Source organism: Hemibagrus wyckioides, linkage group LG29, assembly GCF_019097595.1.
Source record: "Hemibagrus wyckioides isolate EC202008001 linkage group LG29, SWU_Hwy_1.0, whole genome shotgun sequence".
Classification (NCBI taxonomy): domain Eukaryota; kingdom Metazoa; phylum Chordata; class Actinopteri; order Siluriformes; family Bagridae; genus Hemibagrus; species Hemibagrus wyckioides.
This window is the reverse complement of record NC_080738.1, coordinates 19,383,803-19,400,895: the sequence shown is the minus strand read 5'-3', so window position 1 is coordinate 19,400,895 and position 17,093 is coordinate 19,383,803. Positions and strand designations below refer to the sequence as shown.

General features: G+C 35.8%; 1 protein-coding gene and 1 long non-coding RNA gene across 3 annotated transcripts; one reads left to right on the top strand and one right to left on the bottom strand.

Annotated features, from left to right (window-relative positions):
• Nucleotides 1-2,537: 2,537 nt before the first annotated feature.
• On the bottom strand, nt 2,538-12,971 carry LOC131349306 (uncharacterized). Of its 2 annotated transcripts, XR_009204060.1 has the most exons (3): nt 12,904-12,918; nt 11,321-11,850; nt 2,538-6,500 (listed from the first exon to the last, which is right to left on the bottom strand). It is a non-coding gene; the product is annotated as an uncharacterized LOC131349306 (long non-coding RNA). The 2 variants fall into 2 exon arrangements; XR_009204059.1 differs by having other exon boundaries at nt 11,321-12,971.
• On the top strand, nt 4,251-10,209 carry LOC131349305 (natural killer cell receptor 2B4-like). The gene is made up of 6 exons (XM_058384899.1): nt 4,251-4,381; nt 6,378-6,713; nt 7,577-7,870; nt 8,551-8,664; nt 8,759-8,826; nt 8,931-10,209. Exons 1-6 carry the CDS (start codon nt 4,267-4,269, stop codon nt 9,006-9,008), a joined length of 1,005 nt encoding a protein of 334 aa, XP_058240882.1. The 5' UTR covers nt 4,251-4,266; the 3' UTR covers nt 9,009-10,209.
• Nucleotides 12,972-17,093: the final 4,122 nt, after the last annotated feature.

The window sequence follows — 17,093 nt, the reverse complement described above, 5'->3', positions numbered from 1 at the left end:
TGATGGTGGAAAATTCCATAAAGTGGAGTGAAAGAGGAAGAAATCTTGGAAAGTACCAAGACTCTGAGTGTTTCCACCTTGTTCTGTGGATCATGAGCTATTTTCAGATCAGATATTTTAAGACTTCTACTTTATAAGAAACAGAAGTGAGTGATGAGGATTGAATATCAGGACAGGAGTCAGTAGAGCTGGAGTTTTCTGTGCAGCAGATATAAAGCTGAAGGTTCTGTGGTACATTAAGACTCTGTTGTTAAAGCAATCTTCTGCTTTCAGCTTGTTCTGACCTGCTCTTCCTGACTCTCTGGGGTTTGTGTCTGAATGCCATACACATTCCAGTACTGGAGATGAGATAAAGTGATATTCTGGCTCAGTTCCACATCCTACATAGATCCATTATGGAGTCTGAAGCTTGACCATGTGATTCTGCTCCATAAATCAGTAAGAAGGCAACTTTTGGATGTAAGAAGCTCTCAATATAAGAGTCTCAGCATGATGTGTTCCATAACAGGAGCTTTACTGAAGTACGAACTATCAGGAGAGAGTTTTCTTCAGATTCTATAGAATTACAGTGCATTTCATATAAACAATAAACTTTGTAGAAGTTAGATTTAAGTTTTTCTGAAGATTGTCTGCTGTGATCCTTCCTCATTTCTAGAACATTCCCTGCAGCTAAAATGCTGTGACTGTAAACATCTCTCCACTTCTACATGAACAGACTCGTTTAGTGAGTATCTTCATCTCCCGCCTTTTTTACAACGGCATTCTGGACAATTGTGTAAAATCCAGTTCTTATCACCAGTAAAGCACATGAACAAGGTTTTCAGCTACTGCTCATGTTTCCTGTTGCTGTACAATTATATTAGAGAATGTGAAATAGAAGATTGTTAGACTTTTTAATGCTGCTTTTGAGAAGGAGCTGATGATTTAAATAATTTTTATTTGCAAATACAAATTAGGATTAGATTCCTGTTAAGCCGTTGGCTATATGGAGAAGACCAGAAAGACTAGTAAACCACATCACTGCCCTCATTCACCTCCAACAGCTGGCCAGATGTGTTTGCTGATCCGTCAAGTGGTGGTGTTACTCAGCACTAAAAGTTTTTTTTATTTGAAGTGTTTAATATCCTGTTTTATACAATTCCCAGTAAAATCTTTTGGGTGGATCGTGTGGTCATGTGACTCATTTCTTAAATTCTAATATGAAAGCATTAAGCCCAGACCCACACTGAGGCTTACAGTCAGAACAGAGTGTTAGTGCAGGAATATTACAAACTGAAAGTACAGGACTGATGATGGGAAACGTTCTATAACGTGTTCCAGCTTGTTCGGAAAAACAGGAAGCAGGTTAGACACAGTCGTTGTCTGTAACTGACTCAGTCATTGTTTATCCAAACACATCTGCTGGACCATTTTCAGAGGAGATCCATACAGAATTAGAGCCTCAAACCTATGGAGCTTCACCTACAGTATAAACCCTGAGGGCCTCAGACTCCTGCATTAAGTGAGAGAATATTACAGGCTGAGGTCATGCAGTAGTTTTGTAATAACACTGTTTTTTTCTGTGTAAATAAAATACTTGCTCTGTCACGCTCTCTCTCTCTCTCTCTCTCTCTCTTTATCTGTGATCTCATCTTCTGAAACTCAATTGCATGTTGTTGTGGCTCGCTTCAAAAGAGGTGTGTATTCTGCTTCTTTTATGAAACTCATTGGAAATGAAAAAAGACAAACCACGAAAACAAAGAAGTGAAATTTGTGCTAAAAAACAACAACCCAAAGCAGTACCTGATCTCTGAAGGAAAGACTGGATAAACCTGGACCAAATAGAATGAAAGATTCAGAGTCTAATCCACTTAAAGAGTCTCTCCACCCCATGACCCTCCATCCAGTTCCTCTTGTTCTCTTCTTGTGAACTGAACTCATTAACTAGTTCTCTAGGTAATATTAGCTGACTACAGTTTTGTGTTCCTCCTTACAGAACCCTGGATATTCTGCTGCAGTGTCTTCATCACTTCCAGACACACAGGTTTTTGTTCACAGAAACATTTGATATCTGAGTTGTATTGATTTGTGGATAACAGGAAATGGAGAGATGGTGCATTAGGTTCTCCAGCACAATAGGAATCACAGAGGAAGTAAAAAGTGCCTGTGAGATCTTGAATAATCAGCTGATGTTCTACATAAATACTGACATCTCTTCATTAACCCCCTCTTTATAAAGCACAGAAACATGAACTGAACCATTAAGAAAGAAAAGAAATGACAAACAGTGACATTTGTTATAGTTGCTGCAGAAACTTGTGGTTGGTTCAGTGTTCAGCTCTCCGTCTCTCACACAGTAAAGGGGAAGTGGTGATGGACCACCAGGCTGCAAAAATCACCAGCTTTGTTCTTTAACACGAGACCTGTGAAGTTCTGAACTTTCTTCTGAAGTGATCAATCTCTTCATTCTACACAAAGTCTTCATGTCTTTATTCAGAACCGATGGAGTCATTTCTTTTCTCATTACACTTGTTTAAAAAATGAAGCGTGATCAGACATTACATAAAAAGTATTTTATTAAATGTTTTAATCATCAGCATGATATTTCAGGTTACAAGTACAGACTGAAGTGAAGTTGACACGTTACCTGTATGTAATGTAACGTCTACCTGAGGGTGAAAATCTTTAACTCTAGACAGGAATCCAGTCCAGTGTTGAACTTCCTACAACAGACTCCATAAATAATTACTGACAGTGATTACTGACAATCATTAAATCCTAATAAACACCAAATATTTATATAAAATAGAAATGTAAAAGTATGTTATACACACTGACACATAAATGCTGCTGATTCAGAGCATCTTTTTGCTCATTGCTAACGACTTCAAAGTCTTTGTTAATTGATTGATTTGATAAAGACTTCTGACATGGTGTAAACGAACTTTACAGGAAAAGCTCAAACCCGGTTATTTTAATCGTTTAATCTCTGTGGTGTGTTTTATCTGGGTCAGAGCTCTTGTAGATTCTTTTTATTTCGAGGTCTTCATGACACAAACAACACTTCAGTTCAGGAACAATACAGTCACCAGGTTAAAAACAGAGAAATGTAAGAACAGACGTTTAAGGAACACTTCATTAATGCTGTTATTGTGTATCAGTGTTTGAACTAACACACACAAACACAAAGCCCTGTAATAATCACAGTCAGAACTGCTCTTGGGTTTAGTCACACTGCAAAATTCACAACGACTTATGTGGAGCGTTTCTCACAGCTGATTTAAATTTACATGGAAAATGAGCATCAGTTCATTTTATATGCAAATTACCACAAGAATAAAAAAAATCTTTAGTTTCTAATGCAGACTGATGACTAGATGTGAGACACTGAAGCCCTGAACACTTACCTTCTTCTACATCATACAAGCTGCTTTTACTGTAGAGTTCAAAAGAATTTCAGAAAGAGTTTCAGTGTTTGCACTTGTTCACACACAAACACACACACACACACACACACTTTCTGTAACTGGTGTATCCTGGTGTGAATGGAGGTGGATCCAGATCTAAGGAACATCAGGCATGAACTGGGAACACAATCTGGATGGAACACACACACACACACACACACACACTTATTCACACATTGGGGCAAATTGTCACTGCACTTAGTATAAAAAGTTAAATGCATTCCTGCTGCAAAATCCAGTCGTCCTAGTGATGTGCTGCCAGTGTCCACTGGTCAGATTTATGTGATCTGTTATTGCTGTTTATTTTAATATTGGAGTACAGAGGCATGGCACAGCTCTGAAACTGTAAAATAGAAATTAAATGAGATCAGGATGAGAATATTAACAGTTTAGATCAGCTAATTATTTATGAAATGCATCACGTGACATCAGATAACAATTACAAGCCAATTGCAGTGTTCAGTGTCCTGAACTGTTCTTTTAAATACAAAACATATATTTATACATTTAACACTGGTAGAAGATTACATAATTATAAACCACTTAAAATATATTATTAATAATTATTATTGTCTTTTCCTATTATCCCATATGAGATCCAGCAGTAAATCCATGTGAAAACAGCTAAAAAGGTGTTGAACCCCGAGCTGAGGGGAGAGTGTGTAGTGAGCATGTTCACACTGAACAGGAGGAGCTCCAGCGGGTTAATGGATGTGAGCCAGAAAAGACGCTAAGCTAACAGCATCGGAAACGTGTGTACAGCAGAAACTTTTATCATGGATCTGATCTGAAATTGGTATTAAATTCTTCTCTGACACTGATGTTCAGGACGACGGGAAAATGTTTGTGTGAGAAACGCTTACTATGGATTATGAAAATGGTGAATATTTTAGCAGGAAACAGGATTCTCCGGTGTCTTCACCTCCTATTGTGCTGTAAGTTTACTCCTTTATTGTACAACACAACACACTGGAGCTGGAAATATAAAGAGTCTTACACAAGAATTCAGGAGGAAAGAGTAGAGTGGATATTTAGCTGGTGTGTTGGATAGAATGAATTTTCCTCAGTGTTGAGCTGAACAGTGATACAGCAGTTTAGAGCTGTGTGTTAATGAGTCCAATGAAAAGATCACATTTCACATCACTTTAACTTTTCAATTAAAACATTAACCTTTGTTTAGTTTGTATTACAGACTCTGAATAAATACTAAACCTTCATTATTATTATCACTGGTGTGGATTTTACAAACACATCTGTTATAACTTTAGAGGGTTGTGTTGTTTACTTTTAATGTATTTAAGGAACAACAAGCTTAGGAAACACTCCTGTACCTTAAATAGAGTTTAGAGTGATATCTAGAAGTTCACATTAAGGTACTGAAGGTGTTTTCTGGATGGTATCAGTCCAGTGACTGGGAAAGGTCCAGTTTAATACCTTTTTATCATTTGCAATTAAGATTAAATAATAAAAGTGCATGGTGTAATAGAATCATTATGCTGATTTGTGATGATGTTTTCCACTCTGATGACTTCACCCTTCTCTAAAATCAGCAATTATATAAAAACTGGAGCATCTGATTCATGAAAACCAGACACAAATGATCCAGCATCAATTTTATATTGATTTTTTTTCAGTGGAAATCCTTTTTTTCCTTAAATAAAGATAACTCTAAATGTACAAAGTCTTGCAAAAGTTTTCAGCCCCCTCAGAACTAATCAGATTTGTCAGAATTACAAATAATGAATGATTCTTCCTCTCAGTATTTTTACTGCACTCCTGTTCTATAGTCAATTTCCAGTAAAAATGAATTATTGATGTCCAAGTATCTCAAAGCTCAGATGAAAGATATTCTCTTAACAATGAAATATTTCACCTGAAATTGACTTCATTTAAACAGCTTCAATTCTGATTAAAAATCACTTTTATTGAAGTGCCATTGAAGACACAGTCTGTATGAATGAGGTGAAAATGAAGTAAGGAGATTTCTAAGAAAATTAAAGATAATGTAATAGATATTCAGGATGGAACAGGGTGTAAAATTATATCCAGTTGGTTGGACATCCCATTGAGGTCAGTATTGAGGAAGTGGAAGCTGCATCCACATCACCTACACAAACACTACCTAGATAATGACTGGTGATGGAAGCCACAGTGAGGCCAACAGTCACCCTGAAGGAGTTACAGAGTAGAGCGTCTGAGAATGGAGTGAAGCTGCACCACACCTTTACAAGAGCTCTGTGTAGCTCAGGACTGTGTGGGAGACACGGCTAAAAACAAACCAGTTACTCAAGAAGAGCTGTATGAAAGCACAACAGTGACCCAGTGAAGATGTGGGTTTTATTGTGATGAGGCAATGATCTAAATACTGTATTCAGGTTCTGTGTGTGGTGTGACCCTGATTAACACCAATCTCTATAGTAACATATGGTGGTGGCAGCATCATGCTCTGGGAAAGCTTTTCATTCTGGGAGAAATTAATGAAAGAATGATTTCTTACAAAAGAACCTGCTTTCATCTGCTAAGAATAACCCAGAAATTTGTCCCAAAATAAATAATGAACTTCCACATTGTAAATGTAGTAAAGTTTACTTTAAGTGCTGATTGGTTTGGAATAAAAATACAGACTGGAACAATATGTGAGTTATTTATAAATGAAATCTTGTGAGATTTAAGTGGGTGAATACTTCTTCAAGGCACTGCATATTGTAACATCCTGTATCTGGTTTTAGATGAACTACTGCAGTAAATAATAATATATTTTCTACAGAATATATCAGATTCCCTGAAATGTAAAGTTTCTGCATTTTGAAGTTGAAAGCAGCATCAACTGAAATCACAGATCTGTATCACAGTGTGGATTTAATGGACTGTATGTGATGATGATGTGATGATGTTTGTGAGTGAAATGATGAAGCTGAAGCTGTGATGCAGGTTTACTGTGTGAAGCTGGAGACGAGACGGTCACACTGCAGGAAGTGGAAGGAACCACTATAACTCTCCATACTGGGATAACTGGAATTCAGAGTGATGCTAAGATTCAGTGGATTTATGGACCTGAGAAAGCAGAGGAAACAATATTGTTCAGTCAGGTGTTTAAAGGAGAAACTGTTACAGAAATCAGTGAGAGATTTAAAGAGAGACTGCAGCTGGACAGAATCAGTGGAGCTTTAACCATCAGGAACATCAGCAGAAACGATTCTGGAGTTTATTTATTTCAAGTTCTTACTGGACGTTTCTCATCTAGGACTTTCAGTGTCAGTGTTTATGGTGAGTAAAAGTGTTTCATGTCTCCTTCATGTCCATGTTCAATCTCATAACTTCATAATTAATGAAAAGGCCAATCAGAGCTGAGTGAACAATATCATTTACAGATAAATCTGCTCTGAAATAATAATATAATCATAACAAAGTAATAGGAATAGGAATGTGTAACATTTGTTGATACAGGCAGGATAGAAAGTTCTTTGTTAAGGGCAGTGCAATGTTTGTAGCTGGGAGTGAAAGCATGGCCTGATAAAGTTGCAGCCAAAATAATGACAGAGAAATTCATATTCCAAAACAATTGGAAAAACAAACCAGAAAAATAGAAATTGGAATGAAACTAAAACAGAACAACAAAAGGCTCAGAACTGCATGAGTATAATATAAAATATAATATAATTAACATAAATAATTAAAGCAAATTATCAAGAAGAGGTAAACACATCAAACAATTAACCAATGACGTGTCAGAGGGGCGGAGACAGCTCTGAAACCTAAACAAACACATGGAAAAGTAAACAGAAAGCAGCACCTGCTGATGTACAGAGAGGTGAAATGTGACAGAGAGACTGTTTATAACTGTTCTATAGATATTCACATTAACTGTAACTACACTGGGATAAAATTATGGTGTTTTATTTATTTTTAAATTGGAAATTGTAATGTTTGACAAACAGCTGAGGTATAAGAGAAATAACACACTTTGGTACATGCAGATTTAGGAAATTAATCAACACTAGGGATGATAACAGTAACACACACACACACACAGTGTTTATAGTATTATAGTTAGATTGTGTTGCTTTAAAAGAATTGTAAAGCTGTTATTTCTAATCCCTTCTATTATAATCTGTGTTTCTGTTTCTTAGCTCCAGTATCAGCTCCAGTAATAAGAAATCAAAGAGGACACCGAAGTGTGATTTCCACAGAGCCGTGTTTCCTCCTGTGCTCTGTGGAGAATGGAGAAGATGTGAATTTATCCTGGTACAGAGAGAATGAGAGAATCTCCACCACCAGTAACACAGATCTCAGTGTTCCCCTCAATCTCTCACTTCAACTACACCATGACAAGAACACTAACACTTACATCTGTGTGTCTGCAAACCCTGTCAGCTATAAAACATCTTCTCTCAGCATCACACAGCTCTGTTATCACACCTCAGGTACGTCAGAGACTCCAAACTCTCATCACTTTATATAGAAGAGAATCATGAATATTCATGATGGAGAGAGACAGAGGTGACTGAAGATCGAAAATAAATTCATTCCTGATGATCTGGTTAAAGAAAAGTCAGTGATTTAAATGTTTATGTGTGAAAGTCTCAGTGAGATTTATTCAGTGACCACAACATCATTCAGTGGAGTCGATATCACCAATACTGTGAAACAGTACATGGAGGATTCACATTTCACTGACTGCCATGGAAAATTAATCCAGTGTAGCATCATGTTACAGGTTTCTCATGGATTTGAGGCAGGAATCTAAATAACATGAGCTTCATCTGTGTCTGATGGAGAGCTGCTGATATGACCAGAAAATATCTCTATTGTCATTAATTAAACCACAGGACACTTTTCTGAGTTATTGTGAGAATCCCAACATCCTTTTATTTCATTCATCTACTTTTTATTGTAACAGTTACATTTAAACAATTTTGCAATAGAATTTTCTTTTACATTTTGTTTTACTGCTAATTCTGTTTTCATGGCAGAACTAAAAAAACTAAATATTACTTTCTTCAAGTTTTAATGAAATATTTTGATCATATCACTCAGCTCTATGTCTGTGTCATATAGAGGAAATAATTTAACTACATTTATAATTATATCATAATCTTTACAGGTAAAACTAAAGATTCCCATTCGCTGCTTCCTGCCCTGATATCTGCTGGACTTTTCATATTATTGATAATATTATTAACTCTGGGGTTTTGGCTGAAAAGGAAAAAGCACCAAGGCAAGTGATGATCTTTCTGTTCATGTATTAGTTCAGTGTTTAGATTTATTAAGTACAGTAACATTTAATCTGATTTGTTTGTGTTTATTTTCAGAAAAATCTGAGGAACTGACTTACGCTGATGTGAATATTAAAGCTCACACTGCAGAGAGAGATAAAGAGGTAAACTTCTGAAGAAAAGGATTTGGTATAAAATTCACAGGAGTGATAAAGTGATAAAGTCTCCCCCTGATTCAGATACTGAAATCTACTGCTGTGTCTTACAGGAAGAAAACTCCACAGTAACGGATGGTGAAGTGGAGAGAGACTCTGTGGTGTATTCACATGTGATGAGATCCAAATAATTCAACACATCTCTATATCCTTCTCGCTATTTAAATTGTTTTTTTTAGCATAAATCATAAACATTTTTTGTTATATAAACCATTTTCAGTGTGTAGATTCTGTACAATAACATTAAAGTGTGAGTTCAGTTAAGTTTCGATGTTTCAGTCAATATTTCAGTGGAGAGCTTGATGTGATTACAGGAAGTAGATTTCAGAGTGGGTTAACTGAGTCCTGTCTGAACGAGCGTTTCTGTTTGTTAAACCTGGTTTTGTTTCGTCTCAGACGTATTTACAAACTCATTAATCTCTTTGAACTGAGCGGTGCTGAGAAATCCTCTAACAGTTAGGGCGTGTCTTCAGGGATCAGTGTCTAATAGTTCAACATTTACATGCTCTGACTAGCAGAATTAAAGTGAGCAAAGAACCAAGTGTTAAAAAGTTCAAGCTAAAAAACGAGTTTCAGCGAATCATCAGTTTCAGTTTTCCAGCTGTTTCTCAGTGTTTACGCTTCTCACATTACAGCTGTATTGTTCAGATCAGATCCAGGATACAGAGCTCTGTGTTAGAGGTGTGTGTGGGACTGGTTTCTCAACCCGACTCCCACCTGCTCCTGATTCTGACTAAACCCCGCCCAGTTACACTGTTTTGTGACTAAACCCCACCCACTTACGCAGTTATTACGTTCTATTATTATTGTTCCACTGTTCTGCCCTGGTTCTGTTTCCAAAATAGACATAAATCAGTCATTTAATCCACAGGATCCCTGACCAGGATAAGGCGTGTAGTGCAGATGAATGAATAAATGCAGTAAATGCTATATTTAGAGTTAAAGCACAGAAATAGAAGAGAAATAACAGACACACTGCAGAGTAAAGCAGAAAAACCCTGAAAACACAACATCAGCCTGTTAAAGCTCCTGACTGAGAGAGAGACAGATCTAGAAGATAAAGATGTTAGTGTTGTGGTTTATTTGCTCTTCAGATTAACACGTTTACTGTAGTTCCTGAAAAACCTGATAGTCTGATCTTCTTCCTGGAACACAGTTTGTTCTGGTTTAGTGTGTGTAGCTCTAACAAACAGCTTCATAACAGTAAAGGACAGACAATGTGGGATAAGAGAGATGTGTGCAGTGTGTTTTTTGCTTTTTTAATAAAAATGTAAACGTGTAAATTCCCCTTTTATTATTTTTGCTTTATGGCCATTAAAAGGCTGAACTTCTGCCCAATTTGGGGAGGTTTAATTAAATTAAACTAAAAACCAGTAAGACTGTAAAGTTCCTCTCATTAAATGACAATAAGTCCATTCTGGTTTATTTCAGTGATAATATAAACACACATGGACACACAGCAGGTCATCAGTTCATCACTACTTTAGTTTGTTCATTTTCACCCACAGAGATCTGTCCTGTCCTGGTTTTAAAGGGCGTTGTCCTTCAATTAAATTATAAATGATGAATATTACACACAACTCTGCCCTCTGCTGTTCATATACAGTACTGTACAAAAGTCTACACACTTCATTTTTTGTAGAAATGTGTTTATTTAATGTGTTCTGCATTAATGAGTGAGAAAAAAAGAAAAACAACTAGGTTTTATTACTTATACAAACAAATTTTAATAAAAACATCTTAGATGTGTTCAGTAATAAGAGTAAATTTCATTAAATACAGAACTGATCCTGGTTTAAAGCCTTCACCTGATTTACTTTATTGCTGTTTTCTGCTATTTATTTCATTTTGTTTAACATTTTATTATATTTGAGGACTTTTGCACAGTACTGTACAGTCTATTAATGTTACAGAGATAAAAGTTAAGAAATATTTTTAACCTCTTAAACAACAACCCTGTTCTTTTACTGTCACCTGAATAAATATTTCTTCATATAAACTGTTTTTATTAAACCATAAACCAAGAACTGATCTCCCAGAGCTTTTACCAGGATCTACAGCTGATATTTCCTACAACACTTTCACATCACTTAGACTTTAACTTTTCCTTTCTTAATATCAGTTACAACAATAATTTATCATGTCATTTATAAGATATTAATATCCACTAGTTTTCTGCTTTAATCACAGAATCATAAAGAGATAAAGTCTCAGGAGTTTTTCCCAGTGTATAATTATCTCTAAAGTAGCTTTGTGAAATAAAACACAAAATAATCTCAATAAATAAGAAACTGTTCAGGTATCAGGTATTACACATGTATATTATTATGAGGATGTTCTATTTCATCTCTGTACATTTATATAGAGCATTAAACAGTTTAAAGAAGGTGAATAATGTGATTTTCTGTGAGAAGAGAAAGTTAATGTAAACAGTTTCTCCTACCGTAAAGATCTCAGTAAAGCCTCCAGGTCCGACGATAACGATGTCCTTTCGAATCACATCCATGTGAGGACACTGATGTCTAAATGGTCAACAATTAGCATTGTTCTGTAGCGGACAATCAGGTTTCAGGAATGTTTCAAGTGGTTTATCAACATTACTTTCATTCTCTTGTTATTACTGAGAAAACTCTCGGACCTTCACGAGCCGCCGCCTGCATTCTTCAAAATGGTGGACAGGACGGAAGCGAATAGTTTTTGTCTCCGCACGGGGCGGTGTGATTACCGTGACGAAGACGTGACGATGACACTGACGATTTCAAGCTTATTTACATGAAAGGATCCGAATCCTTTACAGACTGAAGACATTAGACATTATCGATGGTGAATCACAGAGTCCTACCTGTCTAGAAACTTCCTGCAGGTAAATCAGTTCTCTTTCAGAAGCCTGAGTGTAAAACCAGGAAGATGTTTCACCACATCACACAGGAAACATCCTGGACATTTTAAAGCACTTGACCAGTTACAGATATTCTGAAAGTAAAGATGGAATTTCAGGATTAAAAGTTCCTCAGCTGTTTATTTTATTTTTGTTAAAACTATGAGCAGTGTGACAGACAGTCCTGAGCTCAGAACAGACGAGGAAAAGGTCACTGTCCTGATCATTTCCATAGATTTGTTTACTGGATCATGTGGGCGATAAAACTGGCATTCAGTATAAAACAATGACTTATTCACTTCCCCTTTCTATCATTTAACACTTTCATAATGGAGACAGTTTTATATCACTGATGTGTTTTATCTTTAATATGATAAAGTGCTTCAGAAAGTATTAATTCTGAACATTATTTGGAAGAAGCAGTGTGGACAGGTGCAGTAGATACAGAACATCCCAAAAAAATCTTTAAATATCCTGAAGGGTGGTTTTATCAGTTTACCACACTAGGGGACGTGCTGTTATAGGAGGTATCAGTTACCTATCAGTATCAGTTTGTGGTATCAGTAACACTTTATTTTATTGTAACAGCAGTACACACACACACACACACACAGTGTTTATTCACCATCTGTTCATTACCTGTTTATTTTTAATCAAGTTTCATTTATTTATGAATATAATATTCCTGTTCTTGTCTTCTGGCTGCTGCACATTTTGGGTTTTATTCATGTTTAAAATAAAGGATTTTCATCTGAAGGTTGTTTATTTCTGTATGGTCAGGAATCGACTTTAATTCATCCTGAAATCTCCACATCACAGGAGAGAGAGAGTTCATGTTGTTGTGATCTGGAGTGTTTTCACTGTGAGATTTGAGTTCCAGGAACAGTGTGTGTATAAAACACACAATAAAGGAAGTGTGTACACTATCAGAGGAAATGTTTATGCTAAAATGATGTTCATCTGCTGGTTACATTATTAAAACCTAATAAATGCCATATTATCAATAAAACTCTACTGAGTATCTGTAAACAGCTGTAGTGTCTGTAAATAATTGCATTTATTCGCTCTAAATTTATTACAGAATTAGACAATTCAAAGACTTAAAATGAGGAACAGATTTAAAGTTAAAGTAGAATTTTAAAAGTTACCTGCTGTATATCCACTGAGTTCCAGACGGCTATTAAATGAAACAATGACACAGGTTTCAGTCGTAACCATTAAGTGACGTCCGCACTGATTGTTCTGAAGAAGAAAATCAGGTCTCAGGTTTCTAAAAATGACCTTCAGCATGTTTTCCATTCTTTTGCACTGAGGTGTAGATTTACAAATGGCTCTGTACACAAGTCAAACCTGTATGATGTTAATTGTTAGCTAATATAACTTCCTGTGTAAGCCAAATGCCAAATACACAATATTCATTAATCTACCATTATATAGCTTCAGATAGTTCATGACCAGTTTTCTCATCTATTGAACTCATTGTGTGTAAGTTCTAGACTTCTCAGTGATGTGGGGAAATCAAGCATAAATAATCCTCCAAAAACAATCTTGTTAACTAATTGATGAGATCTTACATAAAATGAACAAAATATATTAAAGGAATTCATGTAAATTGCTAACTTTTGCTGAAAATGATCATTTGGTCCATATCAGTGTCACCCTGCAGTCATGAGTCAATATCTCAACAGACTAAAACCTTCCTTGTTCTGCCTATATCACAATCCTCTATGAGGTGTTTATGATTTGCTGTTTGCTCAGTCTGCCACCTTGTGGCCAAAGTCTGTAACAAACCTGCTAAATGCTAAATATAGATGGGAGTCCAGTCCAGGATTTCTTACAACAGGTTTGATATTATAGTTACTGAATACACACTAAAATCAGTGGCTTGCAAACTAACAACTTTAAAATATAAATGAGTCTATTTCAGTTGTTGATTGATTTGATAAAGACTTCTCACTGATTTTTACAGGAAAAACTTTTGTTTTTGATTGAAATGTTATTTCAATCATTTAATGTGCGTAGCTTGTTTTATCTGTGTCAGAGCATGTGAGGTGTCTTTTTACATGTCAAGGTCTGCATTAAACAAAAGCAGTTAAGGAAACACATTTGCAAGGTTAAAAATAAAAAAAAATATATAAGCAATGACTTTTGTTACAGTTTCTAATGTAACAACAACAGCAACAAGTACTCAGCAATAATGTAAATTGTGTGTATATTGTGTTCATGGGAGGTATATACACAGAAGTGTACCGAAGCCTATCATCAGGTGAGAAACAAACAGAGATGTAGACACAGATGCAAAATATGCACAATTGTGAAATTATAATAATACTTTCAGGATGTTCAAGAGTCCCTCACATGCCAGGGCTTTATGCACTCGTGCAAACTAATGCTTGCTAAAGCAGTACATGTTTGACTATCTACACTACTGCTCAAAAGTTTGGGATCACTTGCATATTTCAGCTTGATTTCAGCTTCAGCAGTTTGATCAACAGTAGCTCGTCTGTTGGATCAGATCACACGGGCCAGGCATCAGTGAGCCTTGACCGCCCATGACCCTGTTGCTGGTTCACCACTGTTCTTTCCTTGGACCACTTTTGATAGATACTGACCACTGCAGACCGGGAACACCCCACAAGAGCTGCAGTTTTGGAGATGCTCTGATCCAGTGGTCTAGCCATCACAATTTGTCCCTTCATCAAACTCGCTCAAATTTTCCATTTTTCCTGCTTCTAACATCAACTTTGAGGACAAAATGTTCACTTGTTGCCTAATATATCCCACCCACTAACAGGTGCCATGATGAGGAGATCATCAGGTCTTATTCACATCACTGTCAGTGGTCATAATGTTATACCAGTATATGAACCACTGCTTGTCTGTACTATTTATTTATTTAAATATTTCTTTCTTTCTTTCTTTATTTAACTGTGCAAATTAACCTTGTGTACCAAATATGTGCAGTCTAATAGACAGATATAGATATATAGATGTGATCTAGTTCAAAGAATCATTTAAAAAGAATCGGGATTCGGTTGCAGCGCGTGACTAGAACTATCTGGAAGATTCTGTCAGGAGCATCGTGAGTGAAATGTCTGGCTGTCTCAGGTGCGTACATTTTGCTTTTAAAACACAATAATATATAAAAAAAACTTTTACTTTCCAGCGATTAAAATATTGCGGTATAAAATGGAACTGTTTAGTGAGGCAAACCCTTAACTAGAATTTATTATTTTGTTATAATGTCGATTTTTCCGTGTCGGAAAGCTAACTGCTAGTTCGGACTGCTTCACAGTAATCTGTTCTGTTAAAAAAATGGACATTAAAATATTTTATTTTATAATCTTCTGTATATGATGTGAAGTGTAGATTATTTAGATACAGGTTATTAGTTTTGGTCCGTGACTCAGTACAAAATGTCTGCTTTAGTGAGGTAATGTTTGTTTACGGCGTTGATTGTTTTCTAATGCTTTCATTGAGGATGATAAATTTATCTGCAAAGGTTTCACACATTATATATATTTTTTAGTTTAACACGCGTCATGTTAAAAATGGACACTCAGGAAAAAGTATCCGGCTTTTTATATGTTTAGCCGCCGGACGCTAGAATTTTCAGTTAAACCGTCGCGCGCTCTGATTGGTCGGCGGAGGTCACTCCACTGGCGTGACGTATCGCGCGACCATCTTGTGTAGTGGCGGGAGAAAGTCCTTCAGCGGTCAGCTTTGAATTTTAATAAAGCATTGAATTGTGTTTATAAAGTTAATTATAGTTACCTAGTTACCGTGAAGTGACGTCACAAAATATAGCTGTAAAGGAGTTAATAGAATTCAGGAGAGCCAGACTCATTTTAGGTAACAGGACATATTACACAGAAAAAAAAAAAAATAAATAAAATAAAAAAAAAAAAAGTTCAGTGACCAATAACAATCAATTCTTGAGATCACAACCAAATGCATTAATTAATTAATTAATTTGTATTGCAGATATTCAGTTATATCTGCAATACTTGTCTCTTCAGAGGAAATAAAGCAGAAAAACATTATAGTACTTTATATAGTACTATAATACACTAATCCCCCTCTATATCGTGGTTGATATATTGCGGTCCCGGTATATCACGGATTTTTATTTGAAACATAACTATTTTCCTGGTATAACTGCAAACCTTATAGTGAATTGTTTTTATGTTTAAATAAGGTAATTTATTAATAAAAATATAATTATTAAGTCTGAAATATAAACATTAATTAAAATAAAGTAAAATGTTGATAATATTTCAAATACTGTACAGCATAGTGTTGTTTAGGAAAGCCGGTGCGGGGATGCTGAGAATCAAAGTACAGTAGGGCTGGAGGAATGAGTTTGGCCAATCGGAATGCCTCATTCATTTAATCACAGTTGTGATTAGCTGCTGGCTATGCATGCAGTTGGGGAAAGGGAAGTAGAATTCTCCAGCATCCCAGTTTTTCGCGTGTCACTGTCCTGAGTGTTTAGTGTTGTTCTGTGTACACTGTATTTTTACGGTTTTTCTGTAAGCCCTATTTTGTCGCCCAAACACTCTGCACCTAATGCTTCTGGCAAGGAACATACATACATACAGTACTCACTATAAAGGTGATATTTCTACGAATTTACCCAAAATTCATCTCGCTATATGCTTGCGAATGTTTTCTGTGTGTGTTTAAAGAGTGTGGGAGGGTCATTTACGGCTTAAACAGTAAAAATAAAACATTTGGGGGTGGCGTCCGTGTATCACGGATTTTCGTTTATCACGGGTGGGTTTGGAACATACCCCCAGCCATAAATGGGGGATTATTGTACTATAATATTATAGTACTCGTATAGTACATTATAGTACTATAGTATAACTGTAGACACATAAGCCAAGGGGAAGTAAACTTCATTGTAAAGGGGCAACATTTGTTTAGTGAAATTGTGAATTTATGGATGATTTGGATTTGTGCAAATAAAGGTCAGTACACTTTTGAGCACACTTCTTCTTCTCAGTTGTTTGTTTGCTTTCTTATTTCCTGTATTAAACATGCTTAGCAGTGCTTAGAGAAATTTCATTCTCTGCATCTGTACTTACACTATGTGTATTCATTTTTAGGTGCAGTATTTTGGATGGAAATTTTGGATGCTTGTGTATCAGACTGAGTTGACCCAGCTGAAATGTTTCAGGTACAGTTATCTTTTAAATAGCCCAAATTCATGTTTTTTTGGAGTGTGTTAAATTATTTTAATTTAATTTTAATTTAAGTGCATAACACTCCACAACATACAAAAACATATGAACAGTTTATTAAGAAAAATTCACATTTATTTAATTAGTAATAT